The 16540-nt window shown below is 40.8% G+C and overlaps 1 protein-coding gene across 1 annotated transcript in view; it reads right to left on the bottom strand.

Moving 5' to 3' along the window:
* lrrc42 (leucine rich repeat containing 42) overlaps positions 1-16540 on the bottom strand; it is a 29674-nt gene that overhangs the window by 9491 nt on the left and 3643 nt on the right. The window contains exons 2-5 of the mRNA XM_043699630.1: positions 8361-8846; positions 4831-4962; positions 4168-4286; positions 1585-1673 (exon numbers count right to left, since the gene is read on the bottom strand). Of these exons, the coding sequence (XP_043555565.1) occupies positions 1585-1673; positions 4168-4286; positions 4831-4962; positions 8361-8827 (807 nt within the window). The 5' untranslated portion in view covers positions 8828-8846. The remainder of the gene's footprint in view (positions 1-1584; positions 1674-4167; positions 4287-4830; positions 4963-8360; positions 8847-16540) is intronic.

Genomic DNA, 16540 nt, shown 5'->3' with positions numbered 1-16540 from the left:
TATAAAATCATAGGGGCATAGATAACATGAATAGCAATGGTCTTTTCCTTACAGTAGGGAAGTTCAAAACTAGAGTGCAGTTTAAGAGAGAGGGAAAAGATTTAAAAGGAACCCAAAAGGCAACCTTTTCAAACGGCGGGTGGTGTGTATATGGAATGAACTGCCAAAAGGAAGTGGTAGATACAGGTACATGAATAGAAAAGGTTTAGAGGGATATTGGCTAAATGCAGGCAAATGGGACTAGATTAAATTTGGAAAACAATAATTACATAACTCTGTTTCAAACTTGAGCAGTTTAACTGTCAAAGGAAGAGATTAAATTATGACCAAAAATCACAATATTTGTCCTTTTTTTAAATCAATAACTTAGAAAAAGATTCCATGAGTGTTATCAATCAAGATTGATTGAAATCAATTGATTTGTATTGAAACATATTAAGAAATACAAGGGTTGATGACCATAAGTTTGATTAAAGGGGGTAGGATTTAAGGAGTATCCAAAACCAAGGAAAAAGTAGAACGAGAAGAGAATTCCAGAGCAGAGACCTTGGGCAGCTGGGCTGGTGGAGTGATTAAAACTGAGATACCAAAAAATGCCAGAACTGGCACCAAGAGTGAGGAGAGTTGTTGGGTTGGAGAAGGTTACAAAGATAGGAATGGCTAAAGCCATGTATGGATGAAGAGAAAATTACTAATTTTAAAATTAAGATGTTGCCAGACCAGAAGCTAACATAGATCAGTAAGCATAGGGCTGATCGGTCAACATGACCTAGTGCAATTTCAAAAAAGGATAGGAGATTCTGTGATGAGGTTATGTGGTGGAAATGGGAAGCCTGCTTCTAGGACAGCACTGAAACAGATGTAACAAATGCGTGGATTAGTGTTTCAGCAACAGATGAGGTGAGGCAGAGATGGATTCAAGCAGTAAAAAGGAGATGGATGTAGGCAGGATTGAAGATTAGATTAGATTACTTACAGTGTGGAAACAGGCCCTTCGGCCCAACAAGTCCAAACTGCCCACCGAAGCGCAACCCACCCATACACCTACATCTACTCCTTACTTAACACTACGGGCAATTTAGCATGGCCAATTCACCTAACCTGCACATCTTTGACTGTGGGAGGAAACCGGAGCACCCGGAGGAAACCCACGCAGACACGGGGAGAATGTGCAAACTCCACACAGTCAGTCGCCTGAGGCGGGAATTGAACCCGGGTCTCTGGCGCTCTGAGGCAGCAGTGCTAACCACAGTGCCACCATGCCGCCCACAAGATGGAGGGGAAATGTGGGTGAACATAAATCATAAAAGGTTATGAGCAGTCTGATTTATTTTGATTTGTTCTATTGTATTTACCAATTCACTTAATATGGGAATTTAATTCAATTTTAAAAGTTTGTTGATTGTTGCTGATTTTTAAAAATGTTATTATTCCAGACAGGCAATGCTGTTAAACATGTTAGATATCACTTAGAAATCCGTGGCTTATTTCCAATATTTTTAAATCAAATACCACATAAGAGTTTCAGTTATGGATATCATGAAATTAACAGTATATTATATGGAAACTACGATCCATCCTCACCATAATACCAGTTCCCGAGATATCCAGAGCCCTCAGTTTTGAAAAGCAGCACAAATATCGCATACCGTGCTCACTGATTCTGGAGTTATCTGGTGCAGAAGAAACAACAATACAGGTAATAATTTTTTTTTTGTTTAAGGATCCTACTGTGAGAACTCTCGGAACAAATTGTAGGTTAATTCCAAGAAATGTTTAAATTTTTGAAATCAATTGACAATACCCCAGTGTTTTGTATTTGTTCTTGGGCTGTGGATGATGGTATTTATTACCCATCTGTAATTCCCCTGAGAAGGTGTTGCTGAGCTTAAATCTCATGTTATGGACTAGACCAGACCACAGAATACAATCTTAAGCAGGCAGCCCAGACCATAATTTTGCAATTTGTTTTGGGTAAGCATACAGTGAAAATTACCCCAAGTTAGCGAGGTTGACTACCAGGTTTTAAAACGGACATTTATTTACAAAATATACAATGAAACACAAAGAACAGAATAAAGAACCCCTACAGAATTCAGTCTACCCAAACTAGACTTAATTATGCTGTTCCAAATATAAACAACAGTCCCAATAAGCAAACCCCCTTAAAACACAGTAAAAGAAATGGAACCGATGCTTACAGGCCAGAAAGAGAGACAGCTTGTTCACACAGTCCCCTGCTGAACTCCCAACTTGTTCTGGACTGAACTGCTCAACTAGAGAGCTGACCACTCCCCTTTCATTATACAGGTCACTTGTAAAACATAACCACTTTGGCATGAAGTCTCATCTGTTTACATATAAGGCTTCTCAAAATCCTTTTCAACTCTGTACCAAACTAGTTTTAATCGGAGCCCGGCCTGTTTATGATCCCTCTGGAAAAAAATCAAGGACACAGTATCCTTGAGAAAAGGAACAGCTTTTAGAAAAAAAGAGACCAGCTTAGTGACACTCAAAAGATGACAAACTCCAACAACACATTTGAGGGTTTTGAGTCAGTGGGACTTTTCTAATATATGATTTCGGAGATGCCGGTGTTGGACTGGGGTGTACAAAGTTAAAAATCACACAACACCAGGTTATAGTCCAACCTGTTGGACTATAACCTGGTGTTGTGTGATTTTTAACTTTCTAATATATAGCAGCATTCATGATAGTGCTTTCCAATGCTGACTCACAAGTTACTCAATGTACAGAATTCATATCTTGAGACTGAAAGTCTGATCATTGGTCTGTAGTTACTATGTTACCGTAATGTAATACTGATTTTTCAGTGTAATTTTGGTTTGTATAGTGCTCTCATACAGAAATTATACCACATTTTTAACAAACTTGCATTTATATAGCAACTTTTATAACTATAAATGTTCAGACTGCTTTGTTCACAAATTACAATAATGACTTAACTTTGAAAGTAATGGAGGAAATATGGCAGCCAATTTAACACAGCAAGGTACCACAATCAATCATGTGATAATGACCAGAAATTTCTGTTTATGTGATGCTGACTGAGGAATAAATATTGTAATGTAGGAAACATGGCAGCAATTTACACACAGCAGGACAAACACTGTCAAATTAGCCCACCTGAACGGGCATACGTAGTTTAACATCAGATCCAAAAGACAGCATCTTCAGTGGTGCAGCACTCCGTCAGTACTGCGCTAGAATTTCAGTTTGATTTTTATTCTTGAGTCCTGGATTGGGATTTGAAAACACAACTTTCTGATTCAGAGATGAAAGCGCTACCAACTTAGCCAGAGGTGACACCAAGGTTAGTGTACTGTATGTTGAACTTGCAGTTCTTCAATGCAGATGTTCTTGAATTATTGAAAATGATCAGCCTTCCCTAACTTTATGATGAATTACAGCATCAATTAGGATATATTACCACTGTGGATGGTGCCTTAAACTTGTGCAGAGACTTACCACTGCAGTCTAAATCCACAATGTATTGATTCCTTTCTTTTAGAATGCATCCAACTAGAAATACTAACTCCATCTGTGCTGAAGAGTCAACCTTTGCACATTGGTAGCATCCTCACCTCTCAGTAAGTAGGTTGTGATTAAAGCCTTGCTGCAGAGCCTTGAGCGCATTGTTTTGGTCAACACTGCAGTGGAGAGCTGAGGTGCTCTCTTTTGGACAAGACATTAAACCAATTATATCTGGCTTTTGGATGAGACATTAAACTAAGCCCTTATAGTAGCAACCACAACATTAAGTTCAAAAGTACTTAATTGGTTTTGAAGTACCTTGAGAAAAGCTATATGCAAATGAAAGGGGTAGCTGGTGGCATAATGTCACTGGGCTGCTAATCTAATGGATTTGGGGATATACAGTTGAATTCTACCATGATAGTGAAATGTGAATTTATTAATCTGAAAGTAAAAACTGGTCCGCCCTATATGTTACACCAGACCCACAGCAAGGTGGTTGACTCTTTACTGCTCTCTGACTCTGTAAGCCATTTCAATCAGTTCAAGAGCAACTAAGGATGAAGACAAATGCCGGGCTTGTCAGCGATACCAACAACCCATGCAACAAAGTTCCTGTTGTATAAATGCAGAAAGTCAACCAGAATAATTTGGAAGTCCATAAAAACTTACCAGATAGATCTAGCACTTCCAAATTCCCCAAACCTTTCTTTACTACTCGAACAGATGCAGTCATTTTTTGTAGACCAGAGTCTGAGAGGCCATTATCCTTAAGGAATAAGCAAGTGAGACTGGACGAAGAAAAGGCAACAAAGATCAGTGTGTAAAGTGAGGAAGAAAATAATTTTACCACAACCACTTAAATTATCATTCAGTTCAAAAATAACCCTACCACAAACACACAAGGCAACAAAGTTTACAAGGAAAGACATTAAAAATACTTTTTCACGAAGTCAGGCCATTAAGCTGGGGAAGGGGAAATCGATCACAAAATTTTACAAAGCTGCGGACTCCTGCGTAAGTAATTTTATGACTCCTATATTACTCGCAGCAAATGAGAAATAAAAGCAGAAGCAAAATTATGTTGCTTGGTCTGTGTGACTGGATTAAAATGATTCTTTTAGAAATATCTTCATATAGCTAGCATTAAATGATTGATTATTGCACTTGGTTTTTGCTCTGAAGCTCTCAAATCACTTAGGACTATTGGTCTTGTATGCAGCTAAAGGGTTGGACCTACTCAAGTTGTGAGACATTTCCATAAGAACTTTGTTTGTATGGAATTGATAAACATATCTTAAAGGACTTTTAACGAAATACTATCCCATACTGTACCTTGCTAAAGTTTCAGATGTTAAGTGTATTAGGAGCTCATGTTCATCCCCCAGCTTACAGCTCGACAGATCCAAGCTTATCAAACCACGTAAAGACTGGATTTCTTCCAATTTTTCTGACACCATCAAAAATCTGTGAGAACGTAAGATACTTTATTAAAATGCTGGAGTGAATCTGGAGACCATGGAGGTAAGGGATTTTCATGTCTTCATTGCAACAAGCACTTCCCAAGCCTGCTATGATACAGATTTGGTAAATACAAAGATAACAGAATGATGGGAGGCCATTTGTACCATTGAGTACGCACTGGCTCTCTCAGCATTTTGACTTGGTGTCAAATTCTTGCCAGTTCTCCATGACCTTGCACATTATTTAAATAGAAACAATCATCAAATGCTCTCTTGAATGTTACAATCAAAACTGCCTCGACCACATTTTCAGATAGAAATCCTCCAGCCCAGACCATTCACTGCCTGAAAGTTTTATTGTGTTGTATTTGCTTCCGTTGCAAATCATTTTAAATCTGTTCCCTTTTGTTCTCATTCCTCTTGCAAGCATTAACAGTTCTTTGCCATCTACTCTGTCCAAACTCTTCATGATTTTGAAAACTTCCATTAAATCTTCCCTCTGTCTTCCCCTTTTCAAGGAAAACAGTCCTATCTTCTCCAATCTATGCTTATAAATGAAATTGCTCATCTGTGGAACCATTTGTGTAGACCTCTTCTATGCTGTCCCCAATGCATTTACATCCTTTTTGTTGTATGATACCCAGAACTGTATGGTACTCCAGTTGGCGGCACAGTGGCTCAGTGTTTAGCACTGCACCAGGGTCCCAAGGTTCAAATCCAGCCTCAACAACTGTCTGTGTGGAGTTTGCACATTCTCCCCATGTCTGCATGGGTTTCCTCCGGGTGCTCCAGTTTCCTCCCACAGTTGAAAGGTGTGAAGGTCAGGTGAATTGGCCATGTTAAATTGCCCATAGTGTTAGGTGCATTAGTCAGAGGGAAATGGGACTGGGTGGGTTACTCTTCGGAGGGTCGGTGTGGACTGGTTGGGCCGAAGGGCCTGTTTCCACGCTGTAGGGAATCTAATCTACTCGAATCTAATCTAATCACTGTCCTATATAGATTCAGCACAGCCTCCCTACTCTTGTACTCTATACTGTTATTTATGAAGTGTAGAATACTGTATGTTTGATTAACAGCTCTCTGCAGCCTGCCATCTTCAATGACAAGTGAATAGACACCCAGGTCCCTCTGCTCTGCTCACTCTTTGGAATAATACCTCTCATTTTATACTGACTCTCCATGTAATTTGTACCAATATGTATCGTTTCTCACTTGACCACATGGAATATCATCTGCTTACTCTACAATATGTCAACGTCCTTTTGAAATTCTTACTGTCCCCTTCACAGTTTACAATTTTTCTACCATGTTTCCTATTGCTCAGCCAACTTTGTATCTGTGTTGTTACTGATCCTTTTATTCAATGAGCTATCTTCCTCAAGTCTGTGTATGGCATCGTATCAAAAGCCTTATGTCCTTGTAGACTACATCAACAGCATTACCCTCATCAACCCTTTCTGTTACTTCTTCAAACGACTTCAGCAAGTTAGTTAAACATGTTTTCCCCTTCAGAAATTCATGCTGACGCTTCCAAATCAACCCATCTTTTTCTGAGAGTACAAGTTCCATCTCAAATTATTGTTTCTACAAGTTTCCCCACCAGAGAAGTTAAACTGACTGGTTTGTAATTTGTTGGGCCTATCTTTATAACCTATTTTGAACAAGGGTAAATGTTTGCAATTCTCCAGTCCTCTGGCACCACATGCAAATCTTGGGAAGACTGAAAGATAACTGCTAGTACCTCTACTACAGCTTATCCAATACCTCCTCCTTATAAAACCCTTCCAGCAACAGAGTTTCCTCTTCTGTTACTGACAACTATTTCTCATTGTTTGCACCATTTACCCTTTTCGCCTCCTTTCTGAACCTTCTATTCAGCTTTGCTGTTAAATCTTTTCCCCCTGATATTGAGCAGAAGCAACATTCCCTCTAAGCTGCAAGGCAGCTGGAAGGTGCTGCCCATGTTGATCAGCGTGCCAACACATTGGCTTCTAGAAGTGGACGCTATTGTCATACATGGACCTTGGACATCTGCATGGCGGAAAAAATATTACAGGCAATTTTGAGCATAAGAACATCTTTTCTTTTTAACTCAGTTTCTCCCTCATTTCTCACCCAGGCACCTTTGGATTTGTTTGCTCTTTTTTCAGGGTATTATAGTTTGATTGTGCCTGAACCATTTCCTCTTTCATTGTCCAACTCCAGCTTTCCTGCCAACATTCCTATCTAGCCCTATTCCTACCCCTTTGCACTAATGTGTTTACTTTGGAACAACAAATCAATTTGCATCTTTGCCTCAACACTGGAGAGCTCAGAATTGCTTTTTACCAAGTGATCACCTTTGTGTGTAAAACATTGAATGACATCAGCCTGTTCAATGCAATTGGAGGAATCACATTATAGGCAAACACGACCATTTTTAACAAGTGTCCAAATCTGTAGACCTTCCAGAGGCAGCCCCTAGGTAGTAGCTGACTTGTCAATATTTGCCTCTGTGACAATGTGCACTCGAACCCAGAGATTAATACAAGTAACACTAGCTGAAACAAAGACATCCCATATCCCATTGCTACCATCACATAAAAGGAAATGTGTGACAGAACTAAGGAGAAAAGACAATTCTGCAAATAAGACACAAACAAATAGAACATGAAGCAGCACAATTCCCTAATTTACAATAGTCAAACAGTATAAATAATCACTAGGTTATACAGAACTTGAATACTGATTTAAAAAAGACATATTGATAAATCTTTTGGCCTGCATTGATCAGGACAGATGTAAAACCATCAAACTGGAATAGATACAATATCAGAACAGTTTTGTTTTGCCATTTTAAATTTAAATAAAACCTTGGGAACAACTATTCCCTGCTACTTTCCTGAGAGCAATGCCTCACCACAGCTTTTCTCCAGTATAAATACTGTTCCCTTTGAAATTTGACATTCTTGTTCAAGCTGAAAAGCCTCAACGGCATGTTTATTTTCTTTCAGCACTATAAATGATTGGGAATTTAATTAAGTCTGCACAACAATGTATGATCTAAGGACTTTAATACAAAACACAGGGTGCATTAAATTTTTCACTTTCATTCTGTAAATTAATGTGATTTGCATTTCGCAACATACTGTGTGTTTTTGTACTGAAATGTTCATGATTGTGCAGTCCTATATTATTTTATAATTCATTTTATTTGAATTATCAATAACTATGTTATGAATTATTATTGCTTGTGTTATTTCTATCATAATGTTTCAGTAAACCATTTATTTAAGATGTTGAAAATGCAGCAGGATTAGCAAATATAGGTAAACAGAAATGTTTCAGATTAATTTCTGAATGGTGCTGACTTGTACAATCTAGAATTCTCAATATTGCCATATCAGATAACATAGTTTATACCTGTTTCGTAAACACAGGGACTGGAGCACTAGACTTCCGTAAGCTTCACTGAATTTAAATAGAGCCTTGGTACTTGTGTCAGGGTCAATAAATTTTTTCCTCGCTTCTACTGCAATAAAAAGTTTTTCTGCAATCTGCTCTGGAAAGCCAATTAATGAGTCAACATGCTGTATATTATCAGCTATAAAGCCAAGCACCACATCAAAAAGCGACTTGGGAGAATAACGAAGACTGCCTTCCTTAGTATATGTAAAGACAATGTGATCAGTCCTGCAAGTGCTTGGCTTGTCTCCATCCTCGATACACAGTTTAACAGTGAAGCCCTTTTGAAACAGTCGCAGTGACTTGGATTTTTCAGTGCTTGGCTTTAGGTTTGGAGCACCATTCAACAGGCGCAATTGTCCTTTTTCACGTACATAGATAGGTCCAAATTCAAATGCAGGTCTTGTACTGGTGTGTGAAGACATTGGAGGACAATCTGAAAAACTAACCATAAACTTAAATAAATTAAGGCATATCTGATGTTTTTTTAAAACAATTAAAACTTCAAGCAAAAATATTTTAAAAAACCCATAATTCAGGACACATTTTAAAACAACTACTTTTTTCGATGTATGGTTTAAACTCATACGCATGGCTTTTATTCTTGATGTCAAGTTAATGGTAACAATTAATTTCATACAAAGTGAGTTCTTCTGATTCAGTCTGACACTGATCTCAAAGCTGTACAAACAAGACAACTTCCCATCCAGTACCTTAATTTTCCAATGACCCAATCAGTTATCTCCTATTCCTCTGTCAGTCTGGTTTTACATGTATACAGGAAGTATTCACGAGAATAACAGACTGGAGCCCTTTATCATCTTCCTCACATTCCTTTATCAGTACCAGTGAACTCACATAGACAGTGATTAGAAAAAATGAATGAAACTTTGGACAAAATATGGGTTTCATATGGCTTTTCAAAGTGTTAAAAGACTAGAAATGTCAAGAGCTTTTGGGAGGATGTTCCAGAGTATAACCATTGCAACATAAAGGCTCTGACATCAATAGTATGTACGTTGGAGGGTTCAAAGAAGGCTGAACATAAAACAGGATGTCAGACTGCAGATACAGAGGTAATATCAGTAAATCTACGAAGACATTTGTACAAGAGGATGATGATTTTAAATATAATGTAACGGGGAAGAGAGAGATTTAATGTCAAAGCAAAGATTTTGGCATTTGTCCAAAAATTGATTGAACATTGTGCTGGTTAGATTTTTAAAATTCATTTGTGGCATGTGTGCATTGCTGGCTAGCCAACATTTATTGCCTAACCCTAATTGCCTTTGAGGAGGTGGTGGCAAGCTGCCTTCTTAAACCGCTCCAGTCCAAGTCTTGTAGGTAGACCCACAATGCTCTCCTAGCAACTGGTCAACAGTAACCCCAGGATGTTGATAACAGTGGATTCAGTGATGGTAATGCCACTGAATGTCAAGTGCAGTGGTTAGATTGCTTCTTATTGGAGATTGTCATTGCCTGGCATTTGTGTGGCACAAATGTTACCTGTCAGCCCAAGCCAGGATATTGTCCAGGTTGTACTTGAACATGGACTGCTTCAGTAGCTGAGAAGTTGCAAACGGTGCTGAACATTGTGCAGTCATGACGAACATCCCTACTTCTGACCTTATGATGGAGGGAAGGTCATTAATGAAACAGCTGAAAATGGTTGGGCTGAGAACACTGCCCAGAGGAACTCCTACAGTGATATCCTAGAGCTGAGATGACTGACCAGTGACCACAACCATCTTCAGGTTGCCAGCTACGACTCCAACCGGAGGAGAATGCCTCTCACCAAATCCCACTGACTCCAGTTTTGCTAGGAATACTTGGTCAATTGCAGCCTTGATGTCAAGGGCTGTCACTCCCACCTCACCTCTGGAATTTAGCTCTTTTGTCCATGGATGGGTAATAAATGCTGGTGTGGCCAGTGAAACCAAATCCCGTAAATGAATAAAATAAAAATTCTTGGTTCCTTCGTCCAGGTTATTAATGTATAATGTTAATAGCTGTGGTCTCAACTCTGACCTCTGCCAAACTCTACTGGTTAGAGTCATAGAGATGTACAGCATGGAAACAGACCCTTCGGTCCAACCCATCCATGTCGACCAGATATCCCAAACCAATGTATCCCACCTGCCAGCACCTAGCCCATATCCCTCCAAACCCTACCTATTCATATACCCATCCAAATGCCTCTTAAATGTTGCAATTATACCAGCCTCCACCACATCCTCTGGCAGCTCATTCCATAGAAGTACCACCCTCTGTGTGAAAAAGGTGCCCCGTAGGTCTCTTTTATATCTTTCCCCGCTCACCCTAAACCAATGCTCTCTAGTCTAGACTCCCCGACCCCAGGGAAAAGACTTGTCTATTTATCCAATCCATGCCCCTCATAATTTTGTAAACCTCTATAAGGTCACCCCTCAGCCTCCAACGCTCCAGGGAAAACGCTTCTGTTCAGCCTCTCCCTGTAGCTCAAATCCTCCAACCCTGGCAATATCCTTGTAAATCTATTCTGAACCCTTTCAAGTTTCACAACATCTTTCCGATAGGAAGCAGACCAGAATTGCAAGCAATATTCCAACAGTGGACCAACCAATGTCCTGTACAGCTGCAACATGACCTCCCAACTCCTGTACTCAATACTCTGACCAATAAAGGAAAGCATACCAAACGCCTTCTTCACTATCCTATCTACCTGCGACTCCACTTTCAAGGAGCTATGAACCTGCACTCCAAGGTCTCTTTGTTCAGCAACACTGCCTAGGACCTTACCATTAAGTGTATAAGTCCTGCTAAGATTTGCTTTCCCGAAATGCAGCACCTTGCATCTAACGGAATTAAACTCTATCTGCCACTTCTCAACTCATTGGCCCATCTGATCAAGATCCTGTTGTAATCTGAGGTAACCCTCTTTGCTGTCCACTACACCTCCAATTTTGGCGTCATCTGCAAACTTACTAACTGTACCTCTTATGCTCACATCCAAATCATTTATGTAAATAACAAAAAGTAGAGAGCCCAGCACTGATCCTTGTGGCACTTCACTGGTCACAGCCCTCCAGTCTGAAAAACAACCCTCCACCACCACCCTCTGTCACCCACCTTTAAGCCAGTTCTGTATCCAAATGGTTAGTCCTCCCTGTATTCCATGAGATCTAACTTTGCTAACCAGTGTTCATGGGAAACCTTGTCGAACGCCTTACTGAAGTCATATAGATCACATCTACTGCTCTGCCCTCATCAATCTTCTGTTATTTCTTCAAAAAACGTAGTCAAATTTGTGATATATGATTTCCCACGCACAAAACCATGTTGACTATTCCTAATCAGTCCTTGACTTTCCAAATACACACACATCCTGTCCCTCAGGATTCCCTCCAACAACTTGCCCACCACAAACGTCAGGCTAACTGGTCTATAGTTCCCTGGCTTGTCCTGACCACCCTTCTTAAACAGTGGCACCACGTTAGCCAACCTCCTGTCTTCCGGCACCTCACCTGTGACTATCGATGATACACATATCTCAGCAAGAGGCCCGGCAATCACTTCCCTAGCTTCCCACAGAGTTCTAGGGTATCCTGATCAGGTCCTGGGGATTTATCCACCTTTATGCATTTCAAGACATCCAGCACTTCCTCCTTTGTAATATGGACATTTTTCAAGATGTCACCATCTATTCCCCTACATTCCATATCTTCCATATCCTATTCCACAGTAAATATTGATGCAAAATACTCATTTAGTATCTCTCCCATTTTCTGTGGCTCCACATAAAGGCCGTCTTGCTCATCTTTGAGCGGCCCTATTCTCTCCCTAGTTTCCTTCTGTCCTTAATATATTTGTAAAAACCCTTTGGATTCTCCTTAATTCTATTTGCCAAAGCTATCTCATGTCCCCTTATTGCCCTCCTGATTTCCTTCTGAAGTATACTCCTCCTGCCTTTATACTCTAAGGATTCACTCGATCTATCCTGTCTATACCTGACATATGCTTCCCTCTTTTTCTTAACCAAACCCTCAACTTCTTCAGTCATCCAGCATTCCCTATATCTACCAGCCTTTCCTTTCACCCTGACAGGAATATACTTTCTCTGAATTCTCGTTATCTCATTTCTGAAGGCTTCCCATTTTCCAGCCGTCCCTTTACCTGCGAACATCTGCCCCCAATCAGCTTTTGAAAGTTCTTGCCAAGTACTGTCAAAATTGGCCTTTCTCCAATTTAGAACTTCAACTTTTAGATCTGGTCTGTCCTTTTATATCACTATTTTAAACCTAATAGAATTATGGTCACTGGCTTCAAAGTGCTCCCCCACTGACACCTCAGTCACCTGCCCTGCCTTATTTCCCAAGAGTAGGTCAAGTTTTGCACCTTCTCTGGTAGGTACATCCACATACTGAATCGGAAAATTTTCTTGTACACACTTAAATTCCTCTCCATCTAAACCCTTAACACTATGGCAGTCCCAATCTATGTTTGGCAAGTTAAAATCCTATTGCCATCCTGAAAAATCCCCACTTTATCACCATTCTCTGACTTGTGCCAATCAGCCAATCCTCTTGCCATGTCAAATACCTTACCCCTAACACCACAGGCTCTCATCTTACAGAGTAACGGAGTCATACCATACAGGAATAGACCCTTTGGCCCAACTCGTCCACACCGACCATGTTTCTCAAACTAAACTAGTCCCATTTGCCAGCTTTTGGCCCATATCCCTCCAAACCTTTCCTATTCATGTACCAGTCCAAAAGGTCTTTTAACTGTACTTGCATCTACTCTTCATTCTACATACAAACCACCCTGTGTGTGAAAAAGCTGTCCCTCAGGTCCCTTTTAAATCTGTCCCCTCTCACCTTAAACCTATGCCTCTAGTTTTGGACTGCCCTACCCTTGGGAAAAGACTTTATAAAAGATTTTCTAAACCTTTAAGGTCACCCCGTGGCCTCCTATACTCCAGGGAAAAATGTCCGAGCCTATCCGGCCTCTCCTTACAACTCAAACCCTCCAGTCCGGTAACATCTTTGTAAATCTTTTCTGCACTCTTTACAGTTTATCAACATCTTTCCTACAGCAGAGTAACCACACTCTATGCAGTACCCCAAAAGTGGCCTCACCAATGTCCTGTACAGCTGCAACATGACAACTCCTATACTGAAGGGTTTGACCAATGAAGGCAAGTGTGCCAAATGCCTTCTTCACCAATCTGTGACACCACTTTCAAAGAACTGTGTCCCTGAACCCCTATTCAACACCGCTCCCCAGGGCCCCACCATTAATAGTGCAAATGCTTCCCTTCTCTGTCTTCCCAAAATGAAACACATATCTAAATTAAACTCCATCTGTCACTCCATGGCCCATTAACCCAGCTGATCAAGATCCTATTTATTCTGAGATTACATTCTTCACTGTCCACTACATTATTGTGGTGTCATCTGCAAACTAACTTAACCATGCCTCCTATAATCTCATCCAAATCGTTTTATGTAAATAACAAACAATAATGGTTCTAGCACTGATCCTTCTGGAACACTACTGGTCACAGGCCTCCAGTCCAAGAAACAATCCTCCCCCACCAATCTCCACTTCCTACTGTCAAGCCAATTTCGATCTAACTGGTTAGCTCTCTCTGGATCCCATGTAATCTAACTTTACTAACCAGTCTGTTTCTGCGTGGGTTTCCTCTGGGTGCTCCAGTTTCCTCCCACAGTCCAAGCATGTGCTGGTTAGGTGAATAGGCCATGCTAAATTGCCCATAGTGTTCAGAGATGTGTAGGTTAGGTGGGTTAACCATGGGAAATATAGAGGCACAGGGACAGGGGTAGGGGGGTAAATCTGGGTGGGGTGCTCTTTGAAGAGTCAGTGTGCACTTGTTGGGCCAATTGGCCTGTTTTCACACTGTAGGGATTCCAGGATCTATTCTAACTTTGTTGAAGGCTTAGCTAAAGTCCATGTCGGAAACGTCCATCACCCTGCCCTCATCTATCTTCTTAGTCACGTTCCCAAAAATCTCAATCAGTTTCGAGAGACACAATTTCCCATGCACGGTGAGCATTCCTAGTCAGTGGCAGCTTGTCAATGGCCTACTGGAAATCCAAATAGATCATGTCCATTGGCTTTCCTTTGTCTAACTTGCTCATTACCTCTGCAAAGAATTCTAACAAATTTGTCAGGTATGACCTCCCCTTGAGGGAGTCATGTTGACTCAGCCATATTTTACCATGCACTTCCAAGTACTCGCAATCTCATCCTTAATAATGGACTCTATAATCTTACCAACAACCGAGGTCAGTCTAATTGGCCTCTAGTTTCCAGTCTTTTGCCTCCCTCTCTTTTTAAACAGGGGTGTTATATTAGTCATTTTCCAGTCCTCTGGCACCCTCCCTAACACCAGTGATTCCTAAAAGATCACTACCAATGCTTCCACAGTCTCCTCAGTAATTTCCTTCAGAATTTTAGGGTGTAGTCCCATCTGGTCTCGGTGATTAGTCCACCTTCAGACCTTTCAGCTTCCCCAGCACCTTCTCCTTAATGATGGCCACTACACTCACCTCTGCCCTCTGACTCTCTTTGAAGGTCTGGCATGCTGCTGGTTTCTTCCACTGTGAAAATTGATGTAAAGTACCTATTCAGTTCCTCCGCCATTTCTACAGCCCCAGCCTCACTTTTCAGCGGTCCAATGTCCACTCTTGCCTCTCTCTTACCTTTTATGTATCTAAAAAAATCTCTTGCAATCTTCTAGCTAGTTTACCCCCATTTTTCACCTTTACTGTTTTTTTAGTTATACTTTGCTGACTTTAAAAGCTTCACAATCCTCTGGGTTCCCATTAATCTTCACTCATTGTATACTATCTCTTTTGCTTTTATGCTGTCCCTGACTTCATTTGTCAGCCATGGTTGCTTTGTACTCCCCTTAGTATGTTTCTTCTTCTTTGGGATGAATTTCTACTGTGCCTCCCAAATTACTCCCAGAAACCCCTGGTATTGCTGCTGCACTGTCTTCCCTGCTGGGCTCCCCGACAGTCAACTCTGACCAGCTCCTCTCTCATGTCTTTGCAGTTACCTTTACTTAATTTTAATACTATTACATCTGATTCCAGCTTCCCCCTCTCAAACTACAGGGTGAATTCTATCATGTTATGTTCTCTGAACTCTAGAGGCTCCCCTTCACCTTAAGCTCCCTAACCATGTCTGCCTCATGACACATTCCCAAGCCTGTTCCCTAGTGGGCTCTACCACAAGCTACTCTAAAAAGAAAACATCTTGTAGACATTCCACAAATTCCTTTTCTTGAGATCCACTACCAATCTGAGCTTCCCAGTCCAACTGCATATTTAAATCCCTCATGATTATTGTAATAGTGCCTTTCTTACATACATTTTCTATTCCCTAATTTATTTTCTTCCCCACATCCTGACTACTGCAAGAACATAATTCCTACTGGGGTCTTTTTTCCCCTTTGAGGTTCTATCCACACAGATTCTATGCCTTTCAAATTTATATTACTTAGAGTCATAGAGATGTACAGCATGGAAACAGACCCTTTGGTCCAACCCGTCCATGCCGACCAGATATCCCAACCCAATCTAGTCCCACCTGCCAGCCCATATCCCTCCAAACCCTTCCTATTCATATACCATCCAAATAGCTCATAAATGTTGCAATTGTACCAGCCTGCACCACTTCCTCTGGCAGCTCATTCCATACACGTACCACCTTCTGTGTGAAAAAGATGCTCTTTAAATCTTTCCCCTCTCACCCTAAACCAATGCCCTCTAGTTCTAGACTCCCTGACCCCAGTGAAAAGACTTTGCCTATTTACCCTATCCATGCCCCTCATAAGTTTGTAAACCTCTATAAGGTCACCCCTTAGCCTCCGACGCTCCAGGGAAAACAGCCCCAGCCTGTTCAGCCTCTCCCGATAGCTCAAATCCTCCAACCCTGGCAACATCCTTGTCAATCTTTTCTGAACCCTTTCAAGTTTCACAACATCTTTCTGATAGGAAGGAGACCAGAATTGCACGCAATATTCCAACAGTGGACTAACCAATGTGCTGTACAGCCACAACATGACCTCCCAACTCCTGTATTCAATACTCTGACCAATAAAGGAAAGCATACCAAACGCCTTCTGT

The sequence above is a fragment of the Chiloscyllium plagiosum genome, chromosome 11 (genome assembly GCF_004010195.1).
Source record: "Chiloscyllium plagiosum isolate BGI_BamShark_2017 chromosome 11, ASM401019v2, whole genome shotgun sequence".
NCBI classification, from domain to species: domain Eukaryota; kingdom Metazoa; phylum Chordata; class Chondrichthyes; order Orectolobiformes; family Hemiscylliidae; genus Chiloscyllium; species Chiloscyllium plagiosum.
The sequence above is the reverse complement of the archived record's forward strand: the minus strand, read 5'-3'. Positions and strand labels throughout refer to the sequence as shown.